We start from the raw sequence: 17,974 nt of genomic DNA on the forward strand, positions 1-17,974 counted from the left end.
TGAACAGTGGTATGGAAGTGTAAGCTGAATAAGCCCTTTCCTCCCCAACTTGCTTCTTGGTCATGATGTTTGTGCAGGAATAGAAACCCTGACTAAGACTGGTTTACACAGGGCTTGATACTGTGTTCTATCTGGTGTGCTGCGTGTATTAGAGATGTCGGAAGACAACTTAATTTTGGTTCTCAAATGCCTTCCACCTCTCTTCTTTGAGTACTAACCACTAGGTCCCTTGATAGCTTGGAATTCCTAAAGGGATCTAGCCTGTCTGCCATTTCACATGGACTCCAAAGAAAGCATGAGATTGGCATGATTTGTGAACCAAGTCCTGTGCCCATAGAGGCATCTCTCTAGCTTTCATGAGCTTATTAACATTGAGATCATGAACTTCTTTTTAAAAAGAAGCAAGTTCAGCTAGACATGGTGGCGCACGCCTTTAGTCCCAGCACTCAGGAGGCAGAGGCAGGCAGATCTCTGTGACTTTGAGGTTAGCTTGGTCTGGCAGTGATTTCCAGGACAGTCAGCACTACATAGTGATACCCTATCTCAAACAAACAAAGAAAAAACAAATAAATAAGTAAGTAAGAAGCAGTTATAGTAGCACACACCTGTAATCCCAGTACTTGGAAGGATGAGACAGGGGATTGGTGCTACAAATTTATGGCCAGCCTGGGCTATGTATTCAAAAAAAAAATCAAAGGGGCCAGCAAGAGGGCTGGCTGCTCAGCACTCAGCGGGTGAAGATGCTTGCTACCATGCCTGACAAACTGAGTTTGATTCTCAGGACCCATACAATAGAAAGAAGAACCAACTCCTGCTGTTGCCCTTTGACCTCTACATATGTGCTGTGATATATTCACAAGTGTTCACACTCACACAATAAGCAAATAAATAAATGTAATTTAGCAAAGTTTTTATTAGGGAGTAAAAGCACAAGTCTTCATTCAGGCTAAATGTGATAGTACACTCCTCTATCTAATCCCAGTGCCTAGGAGACGAGGCAGGGCATCACTGAGCTGCAGTTACAGACAAGCAGAACTCATCAAGAAGAAGTCATGGAATTGAACATCCTTTTAGAGTAATACTAAGCGTTTCATTGAGTACTGTAGAAACTAGGGATGGGGTTAAGACAGTAGGAATATGCAAGGACTATTGAGAGTTATGGCTGTTATGATTGGCATTCAGACTTTTTAAACCATGGGAGACATGAGTTAGACTGAGAACAGATTACAGGTGATGTTAAATACTGTCCTAATTAGGCCTCTTGCTGTGATAAAGCACCATGACCTAAAGCAATTTGGGAGGGAAGGGTTCGTTTCATCTTATGTGTTGAGATAGCAGTCTGTCACTGAGGAAGAGCAGGGCAGGAATCAGGAGCAGACGCTATAGAGGAGTGCTGCTTTCCGGCTTGCTCCATGGGCTGGGCAGCCTGCCTTATGTATGTACAGCAGGAGGACTAGCAGCCTAGGAGTGACAGGATCCACAGCGAGCTGGGCCCACCAACATCCATCATCAACTCACAGTATGCCCCATAGGCTTGCCTACAGGCCAGTCTGCAGAGGACATTTTCTTAGTCAAAGTTCCCTCTTTCCAAGTGACCCTAGATTGTGTGAAGGTAACATGGAACTGGTTAGTATAAATGGGCTTCACTTGTGGAGTTTGGTACATTGACAAGACATGGTTATGCCTGAGGTTCTGTTGTAAGTGGCACACAAATGTTCTTCTCCATAGGCAGACTACAGGGGGAACAACTGCACCAGGAGATCCCTTGGGAGGCTGCTGGAATAGTATGTAATGAATGCTAATAGTACCGTCTGCAGTTTTAGTTGTGGAAACTGGAGCAGAAGACCAAAAACATGAAAATTGTTTAGGTAGAATTAATAGAGGTCTTAGAATTAAGAAGTTATGTCCATGTATCTAAGACATGGCAAAAATTGCCACATTAGGTAGAAAAGTTAAGGACGGGGACCTTAGCTCAGGGGCACAGTATTTGCCCAGCATGCATGAGGCCATAGGTTCAGTCCCCAGGATGGCCAGCAAAGCCTTAGAACAACAAAATTCGGAGGAGGATGTTAACCAAGGTGAGATTGTATTTGAAGATCACTGAAGGGTATGATTAGAAGTTAGAAATGCAGGTCAGAAGGCCAAAAGGTAAGAGCAAAATGTTGTGGATCAAGGCATGAGTAGGCACTGAGACAAGGGTGCTACTAGCTAGGGCAAGAAGAGGTCCCAGTAAGAACGGAGAGTTATTGGATGAGGCCCCAGTGGGGTAGTCAGCGATGGGAGTACTGACCCTGCAGACTAGATAGCAGCCAGGGGATTGCAGCTGCTAGGTGACACAGGGGAATTATGGTGACTAGGTAGTACAGTCAGAGGAGGGGTGCCCACTGCATTTGGAGTGAGAGTATGACTGACCTTCAAGGAAAAGAGAATACAAAAGGATTCTCCAGCAGGATGCTGTTGTGCAGCCCATGCTAACCTTAAACTGTTGTCCTTTATGCTTCAGCCTTCCAGTGACTAAGACTATAGACATGTGTCACCATGCCCCATTTCGTTAGGATTGTCAGCAATCTGTAGTATGTGCTGTTCAGTGTAGCTACTCTGCAACGTTGCCTATCCTTTTTACTGTTTAGCTCTGGCTGTCCTAGAACTCACTGTGTAGACCAGGCTGGCTTCCAACTCAAAGATCCACCTGCCTCTGCCTCAAGGCATGTACCGCATGCCCTTCTTTTACCCTTATTGACTTAACTTTTGAAGGAAGGTGGAAACATCACACTTGTCTGATTTCCTGAATTTTGTTAGCCTTCATTATTACTTTTAAAGATACTTAAGGTCTGTTGTGGTGGTGGTACCTGTACTGGACTCAGGGTCACCAAGCCTTGTCTGTGGGGTATTTTCATAATTGCTAAATTATGTAGGAGGGCTCATTCCCCAATGGGTGGTACCATAACTAAATAGGGTAGTCCTACCATGTATAAGAAAGCTAGCGGAGCAGAGGGCAGAGAGCTAGCCAGTAAGCAACATTCCTTCAAGATTCCTGCTTCAGGGTCGACTCCTGTTCCAGCCCTGATTTCCTTCAGTAATGGATTGTGACCCAGAAGTACAAACCAAATGGACTCCTCATCCCTCCCTCCAGGTTGCTTTCAGACATGATGTTTGTATAGCAACAGAACTTCTCTCATCATTATTGGCTAAATAGCAGGCATGGCTACAGAGAGTTGCTGGGCCACTAGTGACTTCCTTCTGCCAGGAAACCCCTACCTCCTAAAGTTTCCACAATTTCATAGCACCAACAGCTGGGGAAGAAACACTGAATGCACAAACAAGCCTATGGTGGTGGCTCAGATTCAGGCAGGAACAACTTAGCTTTTTGATTCTGTCTCTTTGGAGATTGCAGACATTTATAATTAGGCAATAAACTGTGCATATGTATTTGTGTGTGTGTGTGTGTGTGTGTGTGTGTGTGTGTGTGTGTGTGTGTGTTTAAGGATCTAGCACAAAGTTTGTGCCTGCTTTGCAGGTACTGGGCTGTATTTACACTCCTTATTACTCTTTTGAGATGCCAAGTCCTCAGATATATCAGTATGCTTTTTTTCCAGTTTATCTGATCACTGACTCTTGTGATTTGCACTCTCCTTCCAGAGCATCTGGACCTTCTTCACTGAGAATGACATTTCCAGTAACACACTGGTGGCATTGTTCTGTCACTTCGTCCAGGAAGCCCATAAAAAAAGTGCCAGTGCACAATATCGAGAGTATGGCCTTCATGCTGCTGGGCTCTATTTCTTGCTGTTAGAAATACCAGGTATGTATATGTCTTGTCCCTCTGTTGGTAGGTTCCTCATTGTATGAACCAACTGAATAGAAAGAATACTTGAAAATGTTACATTGTTGCTAATGTGTATCTTCTTACGCCTGTGGCAATTGGATGTGTCCTGAGCATGTATAGACTTTTCTCTTGGTTCCTAAGCCATACAGCACAGCAATTATTACATAGCATCTACATTGTATTGGATGTCTAAACAGGATTTGAAGTATACAATAAGATAGGTAGTTTGTGTGCAAATAGCCATCTTCAAAGAGAACAAAAGTTAGTAATTATTCAAAGTTTTATATGAGGGACTTGACTGTTTAGTGTCCTTAGATTTGGGAGTCTGATTCCTTGTTAGTGTTTCAGATGTCGGTATTGGTATTTTACCCTCCCTCTAGGGTGTGTATCTCCCCCCTCTCTTCTCTCATTAGAGCCCCCTCCTTCTTCCCATTTCCCCCATCAGATAACTTGTGTTCTGCAATTTCTCTCTCTATAGCTCCCCCCTCCCCTCCCCTGACAATGGTCTCTTTTTACTTTCTGGTTTCTGCAGTTACTCCAGGCTCTGTGCTCACATCTCTGAGAGAACCTGCAACATTGGTTCAGGTTACCTCATTCAATATGATCGTCTCTAGTTTATCTGCAAATTTCGTGATTCCATTTTTCTTCCCAGCTGAGTAGTCTTCCACAGTGTAGATGCACCACATTTTCATTATCCATCAGTTGGAAGACATTTAGGTGGTTTCCATTTCCTAGTGATTGTGAGTAGAGCAGCAGTGGACGTGTCTGAGCTGATAACTGTGGGATAGGATGCCCAGTCCTGTAGGCATGTATGTGCCAGGGAATGGCAGAGCTGGCTAGAGCATATCATAAACGTACTTTTAGTGTTTTAGGAATTCCTCACGCTGATTTCCATAGTGGCTCTACCGGTTTGCAGTTCCACCCTTTTACCTACCTACCCTCTGGCATTCTTGTTTTCTTATTTTGTTTTGTTTTGTTTTTGTTTGTTTGTTTCTTTGAGACAGGTTTCTATCTGTAGCCCTGGCACCACCACGCTTTGTTTTTGTCTTCTGTTGTTGGTTATTTTTCCCATTCTGACTTTGGCATGATGAATTGTTTTTGTTTTATATGTCTCTAATTGCCAGGGACCATGAACATTTTTCTGAAATATTTCTTAGCTGTTTTTTTTTTTGGTGGGGAGGGGTGGGGGGGGGGCTAAGAATTCTCTTTTTAGGTCCCTGGCCCATTTTTTGAATTGTTTGTTTGCTTTTGATTCTTGGTGCTTTGAAGTCTTACATATTCTAGATATTCATCCTCTGCCACATACATAGCTGGCAGAGATCCCCGAATTCTTTGTGCTTCCCCCTCACCAAGTTGATTGCTTCTTCAGCTGTGCAGACTTCTTTTTTAGTTTTTGAAGTCCCACTTGTCAATTGTTGGCCTTATTTCTTGGGCAAATGGAATCCTGTTCAGAAAGTCCCTAGCATGCAGGCGCTGGCTATGTTTTCTTCTAACAGTCCTTCCCTGTGTTTCAGCGTTAGGTCCTTGACCCATTTGGAGTTAGTTTTTATTAGTTTTTGTGTGAGGTTATAAATACATGTCTAACTTCATCCTTCTATATGTGGGCATACAATATTCCCAGCAGCCTTTGTTGAAAATGCTTTCTTTTTTCCAGCTTATGTTTTTGGCATCTTTGTCACATATTAAATGGCTGAGACTATGTGTACCCATGTTTGGGTCCTCAGTTCTGATTTTGTGCCAATTACTATATTCTTTTAATTACTGTGACTCATGTTGTTAGGGTTATATTTCCCCTGTACTCAATGCTTTGAATGTTTAAAAGGTCCCTGTTCTCTGTGCAGAGCTCAAATATGTCAGCCCTGTGTGGAGTCAGAAAATTGTTTTCTCTTCTGATGCTCCGGAGAGAGTTCTTGCGCATGCGCCGTGACGGGCATTTTCGCCCACATGTTCACAGTGGCGGCCACCCCCCCCACCCCCCCACAATGCCAGCCATTTCTTCAGAAGTCTGCTCCACACCCCAGCTGACCTGCCTTTCTGACTCGGTTCCTCTGCTTTGCACAGCTGTCATCTCCTTGCCGTTACCATTGCTCTGCCGAGATCCAGAAACTCCCCACAGGCACAAAATTAGGGCAGTTGTGAGTTTTATGTGTAACCTGGCCCCACCCCCTTTTTCTCTTAGTGGTTTATCTTGGTTGTATTAGACATCTTTTTCGGATTTTACAGTTGTGTTCAGTTGGAGACAAGTGTAGAATGAGTTTATCTGTCAGAACCAGGTCTCAGAATCATATAATTTATTCCTGCTCTACTGGCAGTGTTGCTCTGTTCTAGGGCTGAAGTTGAAAAATGGTGCTTCTTCACTGAAGGCTCACGGCTCCTTAGAGTCGGGTAGAGAGGCCATCTTTTACTTCTTAAACTTTCCATCTTCGTAATGCCTACTTTTGGTATGTGTGTGTGTGTGTGTGATGAATGTGTGCACGTGTGTATAAAGCCTGAGGTTAACCTCAGATGACTTCATGTTCACTCCCCACTCTTGAGGCAGGATGTCTCTGACCTCAGAGCTCACGGTCCTTCATCAATTTTAGTCAGCTCACCCAGTAGCTTGTTCTAGAGATCCCATGTCTGCCTGAGTGCTGGAAATACAGGCAGCTACTCTGCTTGCCTGACTTTTGTGTAGATTCTGGGGAGCTGAACTCTGGTCCTCACACTGCACAGTATATTTGATACACTAAGCCAGCTCCCCAGACTAAGATACATATTTAAGACAATTAAACCTAACTTGCTAAAGCTGATGGAGGTACATGTCCATAATCCCAGCACTCCAAAGAACAAGAGAAGAAATTTATATGAGTTCAAGTTAGGAAGACCCTGTCTTAACAACACAAACTAACCTTCATATTGTCCATTCCTTGTGACTAGGCAGCGTGGTCAATCAAGTGTTCCACCCAGTGATGTTTGACAAGTGTATTCAGATTCTGAAGAGGAGCTGGCCACAAGAATCTAACTTGACTCAGAAAAGAAAAAAGGACCACTCCAAGAGTTCTAAGGATAATTATAGGAAGAGCAGAAAAAGAGGAAAACCACCTAGAAAAGAGGATTATCAGGTAAGAAGTGGGGAGGATAAGGAGACATTTCCAAGCTGGGCCTGGCAATGTGTGCCCTTATCCTAGCACTCGGGAGCCAGACGCAGGTAGGTGTCTGAGTTTGAGGTCAGCTTGGCTTTAAGACAACCAGGGCTACAAACTGTCAAAAAAAAAAAAAAACCCCAAACTACACAAATAGAGAAATAAACAGGACTGTGGTAGTCAAGCAGACCAGACCACTCTGGCCTTTGAGACCTAGAACAACATAGGGACCTGGGCAGAGTGATCCTCAGGTGAGCAAAGTTGGCCTGGCATTTACTCCACGTGGGCAATGGAGACCACGGGGCAGCATGAGACAGCGTCAGTCACTGGCACATTTTCCATGATCCAGGTGGATGAACTTTCAAGAGAGGAAGAGGAAGAGGAAGAGGAGATTTATTTTTCTGGCCGGGACCTTTGTCAAATACGAGATGCCATATTTAATCTTCTAAAGAATTTTTTAAGGCTTCTGCCCAAGTTTTCTCTTAAAGAAAAACCACAGTCTATTCAAACTTGTATAGAGGTAAGTGAAAATTCCTAAGACTTGGGGTAACTACAGAGCATGAAGTTCTAGATCAGCACTTCTCAAACTGTAACTCAAGACCCCTTTTGCAAATCTTTTATCTCCAAAAATATTTTCATTATAATTCATGACAGCAGCAAACTTACAGTTATGAAGTAGTGATGAAGATAATCTTATGGTTGGGGGGTCCCAACATAAAGAGCTGCATTAACGGGTCACAGCATTAGGAAAGTGGAGATCTGCTGTTATCTCTAGTATTTATGAATGGAGAAAACACTCACAGCTTTCTTGGTATTTGTCTTCCAGGTATTTGTTGCATTAACTAGTTTTGAGCCAATTCCTCATAAATTTCTTATTTCACAAGCCAGGTGAGCCCTTCATCTTGCATCATGACAATCTAATGTTTTTCAGAACTGAAATGCTATTTTATTCTAATTAGTGTGTAAGCAGGATTTATTCATTTAAGTTTGGCTTATAGAAAGTACTGGTGGGGTACCCATGTAGTCTAGTAGTTTGAGGTTAGCACACAGGGATACTGTATCCAAGGAAGGAAGGAAGAGGGGGAGGGGGAGGAGAAGGAAGGAGGGAGGGGAAGAGAGAGAGACTGACTGACTTACAGGCTATGAAATATTCCTAGTAAAATCAAATCCATTAGCCAAGGCTTTTCCCTTTCTTTCCTTTAGGAACCTCAATGAAGTCAAACACATATCAGAGCTGGCCTACTATGGACTGTATTTGCTGTGCTCCCCAGTACATGGAGAGGAAAATAAGGTAGGGGAGACTTATATTCTGATACCCTAGTTGAATTGAAAGTGGCCAAACCAAATAATACAAAGATGTTTAATAGCCCATTTGTCTTCACTTAGCTGAAGTCATGTGTGGTAAGAGAAATGAGCACCTGTAATACTTTGAGAGAGAGAGCACATCGACATATCTTTTATTACACCTTATTATTATAATTGTTCTGTTTTCTCATTCTTGGGAATCTCTATTGTGGTTAGTTAAGCCAGTAGCTTGTCCTTTAGGATTACAGGCAGACTGCATACCTGCCCAGCTTTTATAAGGTTACAAATTAAGTTGTATTGTAGTGATGTCTGTTTAGGAAAACTGATACAGGATTGTACTGGCCACATCTTTAGACATCCACTGGAGAGGTGTCTTGGCGCATACACTCTGTGGCTTAGGGGCAGCTGGCTGTGTTAGCATTTTGACTTACTATGTCATTTCAGAACTTGGGTGTTCTTTCTATAATAAAATATCACTGTTTTTGCTTGCTATCTAGTCTTCGTTACCCAGTAGTTATTTGGCAGCCCTAACAAATTATTTCTAAGTTTCCTAGAGGAAACAAAGTTTGGTATTGCTTAACTGGGAGAAACAGACTAAACACTTTTATGTAGAAACTGACCAAGTTGTCCTAAAGAAAGCAGTCAGGGCTGGTGTGGTAGTACATGCCTTTAGTCCCAGCACTCATTAAACAAAGGCCAGGTTTGAGGCCAGCTTAGCCTGGTCCACATGGCAAATCCCAAGCCAGCAGGAACTGTATAGTGGGACCCTGTCTCAGAGTAAAACAAAAGAATTTTTAAGTTTCTTTGGTAATTCCTATGTGCTTGAGAACATGCTAGTATCTGTACTGTGCCTGTTGATAGTCTAGAATTCTTAGGGTGCCATTGGTGTTAACTATTGATAGCCTGCATCTTGCTTGCCCTCTGAGTTACTATATGTTACTTTCTCAGTAAGCATTGTAGTTGTGGTAAGGGGACCTCACTAAACTTCGCTATCATAATCAAAGCAGGATATTCTGGGGAAAACATGATCAAGTTCCTGTGGCTTTGGACGAGTGCGGTAGAGTTAGTATGCTGCAGTACTATGTAGTTGAAAGCATGTTGGGGCTCTGCACATCTGTGTTCAAATTCCCATTCCACTTCCTACAAGCAGGGTGTCCTGTTGTGAGTTACTTGATCTTGGCAAAGCTTCCCATTAGGACAAGGAGTACAGAAACTTTCATCCTAAAATAGCCACCAAATTAAACCAAATGCTGAATACAGAATGCGATTCCTCTTGCTTCAAAAACAACTTAAAAAACAAACAGCATCTTGCTATGTCATCCAGGTTGGCCTGGGATTCTCTATATAGACTAGGCTGGCCTTGAATTCACAGAGGTCCATCTACCTCTGCTTCTCAAGTGCTGGGATTAAAAAGCATGCACCACCATGCCCAGCAATGTGCAATAGTTTATAATTGTTCCATCTTCATTTCTACAAGTTTAAACTATGAATATGATGGAATTCACAGGTGTGTTTCCATGTTCTTTAAAAGATAGTCAATGGGAAGGTCACCCTTGTAGGTATACTGTGTCTCTAGGGATTTTTAATTGTGAGGATATCTTGCTTCATGTTAGACAGTCTTGGATTTAGGAAAACATTTATGCGATTTTGAACAACTTATCTTTGAAATTTATTTTGTGACCTGCACAATGGAAGTTATGTTTCTTTTCTTGCTTTCCTCAAAGACTTGTTCAGATTCTTCAGTCTAGTTACACACATGAAAGTGTTTAATACCTACCACCATTTAAGTATTTACTGGAATTTTATTTGTCAGATAAATACATTATATGGGGTAATATATTGGATGTTTCATAAAATACAAGTGTGTTCCCTTTTAAAATATGACAATATTAGTGTTTACTATTAATGAAGTATATTTTGCCACATATCGTATATTCTGTGTCATGATATGAAGACATTAGGGAAACAAGATGGTATTCTTAAAGTTACTTGTTGTAATTTATTAATGTAACTAACTTAACACATAAGGTATAGCATGTACTTACCTAGTCGTTGCCCAGAAACACATCCCTAGTGGTTAGCAGCAAAATCTTTGAGATCACTAGATCCTCTGTCATAGTTTAAATCAAATTTCCTTTTCTCTCCTAGGTTATTGGTTCTATTTTCCATCAAATGCTAAATGTGATATTGATGTTAGAAGTAGGGGAAGGGTCCCGCTGTGCCCCCCTAGCCATAACCTCACAAGTCATCAATTGTAGAAACCAGGCAGTCCAGTTTGTCAGGTAAAGTACATACACCCTGAATTTTTCTTGTAGATCGCTCTCCCTTGAAAGTCTGGGCCTTGCATTGACCAAAAAGCCTGACTCTTGTGGCTTGGGAATGTCAGACCCAGTGGTGGTTTTGTGGGTCAAACTTAAGAACTTTGTCACCTATCTGTTTCCTCTGCCTGAGTCACATTTGACAGCTTCTGTGTTGGGGCATTGTTAAAGACACACTGAATCTGTAGCTCTTGAGCCAGAGTCAGGCTCTAGTCACCTTGACAGCTGCCCACTCCTGTCAGTTTCCGTTCAGGCGTCCCTTCTCCAGAATAGGAGCCCACCGCCTCCTCCACTTTTTTTCTCTACTTATGTTTCTGTTCCTTTCACTTCTTTTTGTTCTCACTTTTCTCTTCCATCTTCTACATCAAGAAGGACTTGCTGAAGGGTGAAAGTGAAGAAGTTGCTTTAATATCTTACATTGACTAATGCTTAGCTCCACCTAAAAGTCCCCTCTTAGCTTTACTGGGAGAGGTACGTTTGCTGTTTGCTGTGTCTTCTGTTTTCATTGTTCCACCACTGACTGATTAATTGGCATTCAGTGTAAAGGGAATGGTCCGTGTCAGTGTGTGCATGCCTGCAGGCTTCTTTCCTGGGGTCTGGATGAAGATGCTGGCACTGACTGACTCTTTTCAAAGCAAGTGTCTCTCGATAGGATTGGTTTGGTTTAAGACAATCTCACTGTTACCAAGGTTGAACTAGAACTCACTGTGTAGACCAGCCTGGCCTAGACCACCACCACCTCCTCCTCCTCTTCTTCTTCTTCCTCCTCCTTCCTCTTCTTCCTCTTCCTTCCTCTTCCTCCTCTTCCTCTTTCTTCTTCTTTCTCCTCTGACTTCTCCTCTCCTTCCTCCTTCTTTTCCTCTTTCTTCTTCATTGTTTTCATGTGTGTATGCTTAGCAAACATAAGGAGTTCAAAGTATAGCTTGGGAGAATTGATTCCCCCTTCCCCAACGTGGGTCTTCGTGATTGAACTTAGGTCACCACCCTTAATTGGCAGGTGCCTTTACCCACTGAGCCATCCCACTGACTAGTTTCATGGATAAGAATTTTTAAAACATTAAATATCTAGGAATTTAGATATTTAGTGTTAAGTAGAAATGTTTTTTTCTATACGACTTCATGGCACATGCCTTTAATCTCAGTACTAGGAAGGCAGAGGCAGGCTGATCTTTGTGAGTTCAAGGCCAGCCTGGTCTACACTGTTAGTTCCAGGATAGCCTGGGCTACATAGATAGCTCTTGTTTCAGATAAAACAAAAACAGAGTTTGTCATATCGCCAGATGAATGTTTATATAATGGTACAAATCAAATAATAAGTTCTTCTAAAAGGAGAAGCCATTAAACTAGTGCACCTCATTGAACTAACACAAGGTGGCACTATGTCCTACTGATGTATTTATCCTAAAGTGATGCATTTTATATCTTACTATGAAATTTATTGTAGTTAAAAGATTGAATTTTCGTCCTTCCCTGATGACTCAACTTCTCAGTGATGACTCTGGAACTTCATAGGAAGCATGTTTTTCTAACCTGTTGCAATGTATCTTTAATTCTTTATTTTACTGAAACAACTCAAAGAGGTAGTTTGTTTTTACAATTTTTAGTTATTATTATTGCATTGTGCCTGTGTGGATGTGTGTGTGTGTGTGTGTGCACGCCTGCTGACATGTGCTCAGGCCTGCACCACAAGCACAGACAGAGGTCAGAAAACCACTTCATGGAGTCAGTTCTGTCTTGAAACCTCTAAGTGTTTAAATGGGTTCTGGGAATCCAATTGGTTGCCAGACTTGGGAGCCAAATGCCTTTACTTGCTGAGCCAATAAACCTGGCTAACACCAATGAGTAGGTTGTCTTTAATGTTTGAGATTTCTAAAATACACTAGTATTGGCGTTTGAGCACAGGCTTAAGAAGTTCCTGCTGTGTTGTCATCACAGATACATTGTAACTGGATTTGTGTTTTTCTTTAAACAGCTCACTTGTGGATGAACTACAAGCAAGTGTGTACCCAGTCCTTGGTACTCTACTGCAGCATATCTGTGCCAAGGTATTTGTTTAATGTCTTTGTTCTTAAGAACCAGCTTGTATCATCATGAAAGGATGCTCTCTTAAACCAGGCAGGGTTTTGATTGGTTGGTTGGTTTTCATGGGTGTTTTTCAGGCAGGGTCTTGCTGTATAGCTAAAGGTAGGCTTGGGTCGTGATCTGCTTGCTCTTGGCCTTCTGAGTGCAGAGATGAAAGGCATGCACCACTACACCCAGCTAATAGCAAAGTGTTCTTTCAAAATACAAGCTATTGATTTTGAAAATAGCTAAACATGCACAGAAGCTTGGAGGAGCTTGTGGTGAGTGAACCAGCACCTTCCCGTCATTCATCACTTTGGTTTGCTTTGTGTAGCCTGAATGCACATGCACAGTGGTTTTTTTTCTTCGGAAGCAAATTCCATCCTATTCTTTAATTCCTAATATTTCAGTATGTTTCTGAAAAAAAGGATAAGAACATTTAAAAGAACATACAATATTTACCACCTAAAAGACAAAGTACTGTCAGTTATCTAATCATGTTCAGTTCATAAAGGTTTTTTATGTGTGTGAGTTTTGCTTACATGTATATATGTGCACGTGTGTGCCTGGTGCCTGTGGAGACCAGAGGAGACCAGAAGAGGCTCCTGGTTCCCCTGGAACTGGGCTTAGAGACAGTGATGAGTCACAGTGTGGGTGCTGAGATCCTCTGCAAGATCAATAAGCACTCAAATGCTGAGCCAGCTCTGTAGCTTCCATTATCAAGTTTTTGCTGATAGTTTATCAGTTTGCGGAGCTGTTTAAGCATATTGTTCTTCCTGTGAACCCTATCTCCTGTAGAGGTGTGTAGTCTGAAGGGTTAGGTTTTTCTGCATAGAGGCTTATAGTTTAGGCCTCAGTGGGATAAGAAGCATAAAGTTTGTCATTTATCCAGTGTTTAAAGGTCACTGAGCTAATCACACCTGCTTCAGTCATTCTGCAAGTGGATGGCCAGCCAGCTTTCTTTAATTTGTTCCAGGTGGTAGACAAAGCAGAGTATCGGACCTACGCAGCACAGTCCCTGGTCCAGCTGCTGACTAAGCTTCCCTCTGAGGAGTATGCCACATTCATTGCCTGGCTTTACAAATATTCACGAAGTTCCAAGGTAGGAGATGTGTCCGAATCCAAGCTCGGGTCCTGGCTTTGACTGTCTGATGGCAGCCAGAGCCGGATGCGGAGGAAGCTTCTGCTTTGCGCCTTACTCAGTGCCGGACCCCTCTGATTCTGCCTTGCCAGATTCCACACCGGGTCTTCACTCTTGATGTGGCTTTAGCTCTCTTAACGCTGCCTGAAAGAGAGCTGGATGACACTGTATCTTTGGAGCATCAGAAGTTTCTAAAGCATAAATTCTTTGTGCAAGAAATTATATTTGATCGCTGCTTAGACAAGGCACCTACTGTCCGCAGCAAGGCACTGTCCAGCTTTGCACATTGTCTGGAGTTGTCTTCTAGCAACACATCTGAGAGTATATTGGAAATCTTCATTAACAGTGAGTGGGAGAGGCTGGAGGCATAACTCGGTGTTTGCTTACCTAGTATATATGAAGCCATGGGTCAGAGTGGCCAGAAAAGAAGAAAAAAAATCAAAAACTGCAAATGGACCATTCTTTGTTAAGGGTACATGTTTATGCATGTATGTGTATGCAGTGTGCGCACGCTAGTTAATTTTAACCCTCCCAAATCACTTTATCATTTGTTGTTGTACTGTGTAGGATCCATCCCAGGACCTCACACCGCTGTGCATGTATTCCACAACGTGAACATGTCTCCACTTCAAATCCCTTTCTAAAGCAGGGAAGCCTGATGCATTGGAAACTCCCTTTCTGAAAGAAAAGACTGTTGTCAGCAGTTTTGAACGTGTCTGCTTTGACTGTGGCTCCTGTGCATGTTTCCATACGATTTATGGTACCTCTCTCTCTCTCATATGTCTGCTTGCTTTCAGGTAATCTAGTTCCAGGGATACAGAATCTCTCTAACACCGTACTGAATCCCTCACCAGGTAATCATCAGTGTTGTTCAAACACTGAATTGCCCCCAAAAAACAATGTGCTGCCATTAGAACGACTCCACTTCCCCTGCCTATCTGTCCTGATGTTGCTCCTTTCTTGGAGAAGCTGGGCTTTGTTTTGGCTGCTTTATCATTTGAGTAACATTCAGTACTCATGCCATTGAATATTTAACGAACTTTGACCTTCATCTTTTTCTTTAATAGTGCTAACCAGTCGAAATGGCTACTCCGCGCAAAGCCGTACCCATAACAATGATGAACAGACTCTGCCTGGAGGTACCCACACTTGTCTTTCCCTCTTCCTCTCACTGCCTCCTCCCAAATATGGCCTGTCCTACTTTCATAGCATAGATATTGTATACATATGTAAATTTCTATAATGTATTCCCAGGCCTGACAGATTTTGCTTGACATGATCTCTGGTTCAGCGCATCTCTCGGCAGGTGGCATCATTTTGTCCTTCTGTGTGGTTGACTAGGACTCCACCTGTGTGTAGACCACAGTCGCTCTATCCATTGTAGACGATGAGGTCTATGTGTGACTCTAGTGTTGTGAATGATGCCACAACGGGCATGCAGACATAAGTGTATCTGTCATGTATTAGGCTAGATTTCTTTCGGTTAAAACCTAACATTCATGTGATATAGCTGAGTCATAGGACAAATCTGTTTTTATTTATTGAGAACTATTTGTTACTATGTGTATATTTAAGACAGGGTCTTACTATGTATTCCTGACTGGTCTCAAACTCAGAGATTCGCCTGTCTTTATCTCCGGATGCTGGGTTTAAAGGCAGCACTGTGTCCAGCCAAGACAGTCAGTGTGCCAGGATTGTGTTTCCTCCTATGTCCTTGCAAACATTGGTGATTTTGTTTATATTTTTGAGACAGAATCTCTTGTGGCCAAAGATGACGTTGTGCTCCTGAAATAAAGTAGAAACCAAGTACCACCTTCCATACCCATAATACTAACTACAGACATGGTAGAATAGGCGTGTTCTGAAACAGAAAGGGATTTTATTTACTTACTTACTTACTTACTTATTTTTATTTGGGGGTTTTTTGGTTTTTTTTTTTGTTTTGTTTTTGTTTTTTGGTTTTTTTCGAGACAGGGTTTCTCTGTGTAGCCCTGGCTGTCCTGGAACTCACTTTGTAGACCAGGCTGGCCTCGAACTCAGAGATCCTCCTGCCTCTGCCTCCCAAGAGCTGGGATTAAAGACGTGTGCCACCACTGCCTGGTTTGTTTTTATTTTTTATTGGCTTCGTGTGTCTGTCTGTTGGCAGTCATGCATGCTATAAGTGCATAATCAAGGTAAAATGACAACTTGAAGGACTCATTTCTCTCTTTCCAAGCGTTGAACGTAGGTTGTCAAGCTTAGCAAGTGACTGCCTGCTAAGCTATCTCACCGGCTCCCCACACAGGAAAGTTTCATTTTTAAAATTCTTCCGTATTGTATCATGTTGTGTATATGGATGTTTTGCCTTCATGTGTGCATATGCAGCACATGCACAGTGTCCTTAGAGGCCATGAGAGGGCATCAGATCCCCAGGGACTACAGTTAGTGACAATTCTTGAGCAGCCCCTGCTCATAACCACTGAGCCATCTCTTCAGCCCCAAACTGGAAAGTTTCAAAAGACTAATAAAAAGGAAAGGGGAAAATAAGGGAGAAGAAAATGGGAATTGAGAAGCAAAAGAAAAATCTAGAATATTCAAAATGTGGAAAGGTGGAAGGGGAAAAGTAGAAAGTGAAGTTCATAAGTACATTTTAAAAGAAAAGAAGGAAGATGCAGAGTGAATAGAATAATAGGACTATTATAAGGATCAACGACAGGGTCTCCAAACAAAATCTCAGTCTATTAGGCATCTACACTTTACCTCCAACCCTTGGAAGCCTAAGTCGCATGCCATTTCATCATTTTAAACCAACTTAGAGTTTTCTCTTGAAGTCACCCTGTTAAGTCTTAAGTCGCTTCTTTTGTACTGAGATTGCTCTCCTATGGTCTGCACCATATAGGCTAGTAAACCTTATCAAGCTGTTGCTTGTTGTAAGAGTTTGAGCCAATTAAAAACTCAGGAAGGTTGAGTGGGGAAAAGATTACTCTCTGACCTTTCAGTAGCCAGGCATCAGCTTACCAAAATGTGCCACAGTGCTGCCCTATTGTTGTCTTTTAGAAAGCATAGCTATTTTTTTAAAGATTTATTTATTTTATGTATGTGAGTACACTGTAGCAGTACAGATGGTTGTGAGCTTACATGTGGTTGTTGGGCATTGAATTTTTAGGACCTCTGCTCGCTTCAGTTAACCCCAGGCACTCTGGTCAACTCCGATCGCTCAGACTCTGCTTGCTCCGACCCAAAGATTTATTTATTATTAAGTACACTGTAGCTGACTTTAAACACACAAGAAGAGGGCATCAGATCTCATTACAAGTGGTTGTAAGCCACCAAGTGGTTGCTGGGATTTGAACTCAGGACCTTCGGAAGAGCAGTCAGTGCTCTTACCCACTGAATCATCTCACCAGCCCATAGCTGTTTTTAAGAACATGTGATTTATAGTGAATTCTTTTTATTTAGTTGATTTTTAAAATGTTGTTGTTGTTGTGTGTCTGTATAATAGAATAAATAAGCCATGCCACGGTGCATGTATGGAGGTCAGAAGACAACTTTTTTAGGGACTTTAAGCAAGACTTTCAGGCTTACATGGCAAGCCTCTGTACCCACAGAGTGATCTTCTCAGCACCTCTTATTTAATGAATTACTAAATGTTCTGACAATTCTCAGTTTAAGTTCCATTTATATCAAGACATAATCTATAGAGAACAACTCTTTTAGATGCTTAGTAATCCCAGAGCCTTTTCAAGGAGAAAACTGAAAGGAGTCAGATATTACCTCATCAGATCTTTAAAAGGCCTCTAGGTCATGATAAGTCTTACCTGTTTTCAAGATTTGTCCATCCTCTTCTTTCTTAGGACTTAGAGTAACTAGTGAGTCTCTTAGCCAGTCCTGTCTTCTCAGTGTTGTGACATGTTAGGTTGTGCCTGGTCTTTCTCAAGATGGTGACTCTTTGGTGTTGGTCCACAGAAAGATGCTTCATGACAATGCTGAGAAAAAGAATCAAGGATGAGAAAATCAATGTCAGGAAGTCTGCACTCCAGGTAGGACCATGAAAACTCAGAAATGCCACACTCGATACTTAACCTGCTTTTCATACTTGACCTTGGTGCTGCCGTTTATAAGCTGTAGAACTAGAAGAGCTTGCTAATTTTTAAGCTTTCAAATTACTTGGTGGCTTTTTAAGACACACAGCTGTGGTGGGGTGTACTGGTACATGCCCATA

The 17,974-nt window shown here is 42.1% G+C and overlaps 1 protein-coding gene across 6 annotated transcripts in view; it reads left to right on the forward strand.

Moving 5' to 3' along the window:
- The window catches only part of Ncapd3 (non-SMC condensin II complex, subunit D3), a 66,358-nt gene that overhangs the window by 7,589 nt on the left and 40,795 nt on the right, over window positions 1–17,974 (forward strand). For 5 of the 6 annotated variants that reach the window (XR_001779074.2, NM_178113.4, XM_006510697.4 and 2 more), the window contains 12 exons: window positions 3,640–3,802; window positions 6,743–6,927; window positions 7,298–7,468; window positions 7,775–7,836; window positions 8,152–8,239; window positions 10,402–10,535; window positions 12,544–12,616; window positions 13,609–13,734; window positions 13,866–14,118; window positions 14,571–14,627; window positions 14,841–14,912; window positions 17,719–17,792. Coding sequence is in view for 5 of the 6 variants with exons in the window: in NM_178113.4 (NP_835214.2) it covers window positions 3,640–3,802; window positions 6,743–6,927; window positions 7,298–7,468; window positions 7,775–7,836; window positions 8,152–8,239; window positions 10,402–10,535; window positions 12,544–12,616; window positions 13,609–13,734; window positions 13,866–14,118; window positions 14,571–14,627; window positions 14,841–14,912; window positions 17,719–17,792 (1,458 nt within the window). In the remaining variant the exon portion in view is untranslated. Of the gene's footprint in view, window positions 1–3,639; window positions 3,803–6,742; window positions 6,928–7,297; window positions 7,469–7,774; window positions 7,837–8,151; window positions 8,240–10,401; window positions 10,536–12,543; window positions 12,617–13,608; window positions 13,735–13,865; window positions 14,119–14,570; window positions 14,628–14,840; window positions 14,913–17,718; window positions 17,793–17,974 lie in introns of those variants that run through there. The other variant, XM_030244726.1, reaches the window with a different exon arrangement.

Source organism: Mus musculus, chromosome 9, assembly GCF_000001635.26.
Source record: "Mus musculus strain C57BL/6J chromosome 9, GRCm38.p6 C57BL/6J".
Taxonomy (NCBI): domain Eukaryota; kingdom Metazoa; phylum Chordata; class Mammalia; order Rodentia; family Muridae; genus Mus; species Mus musculus.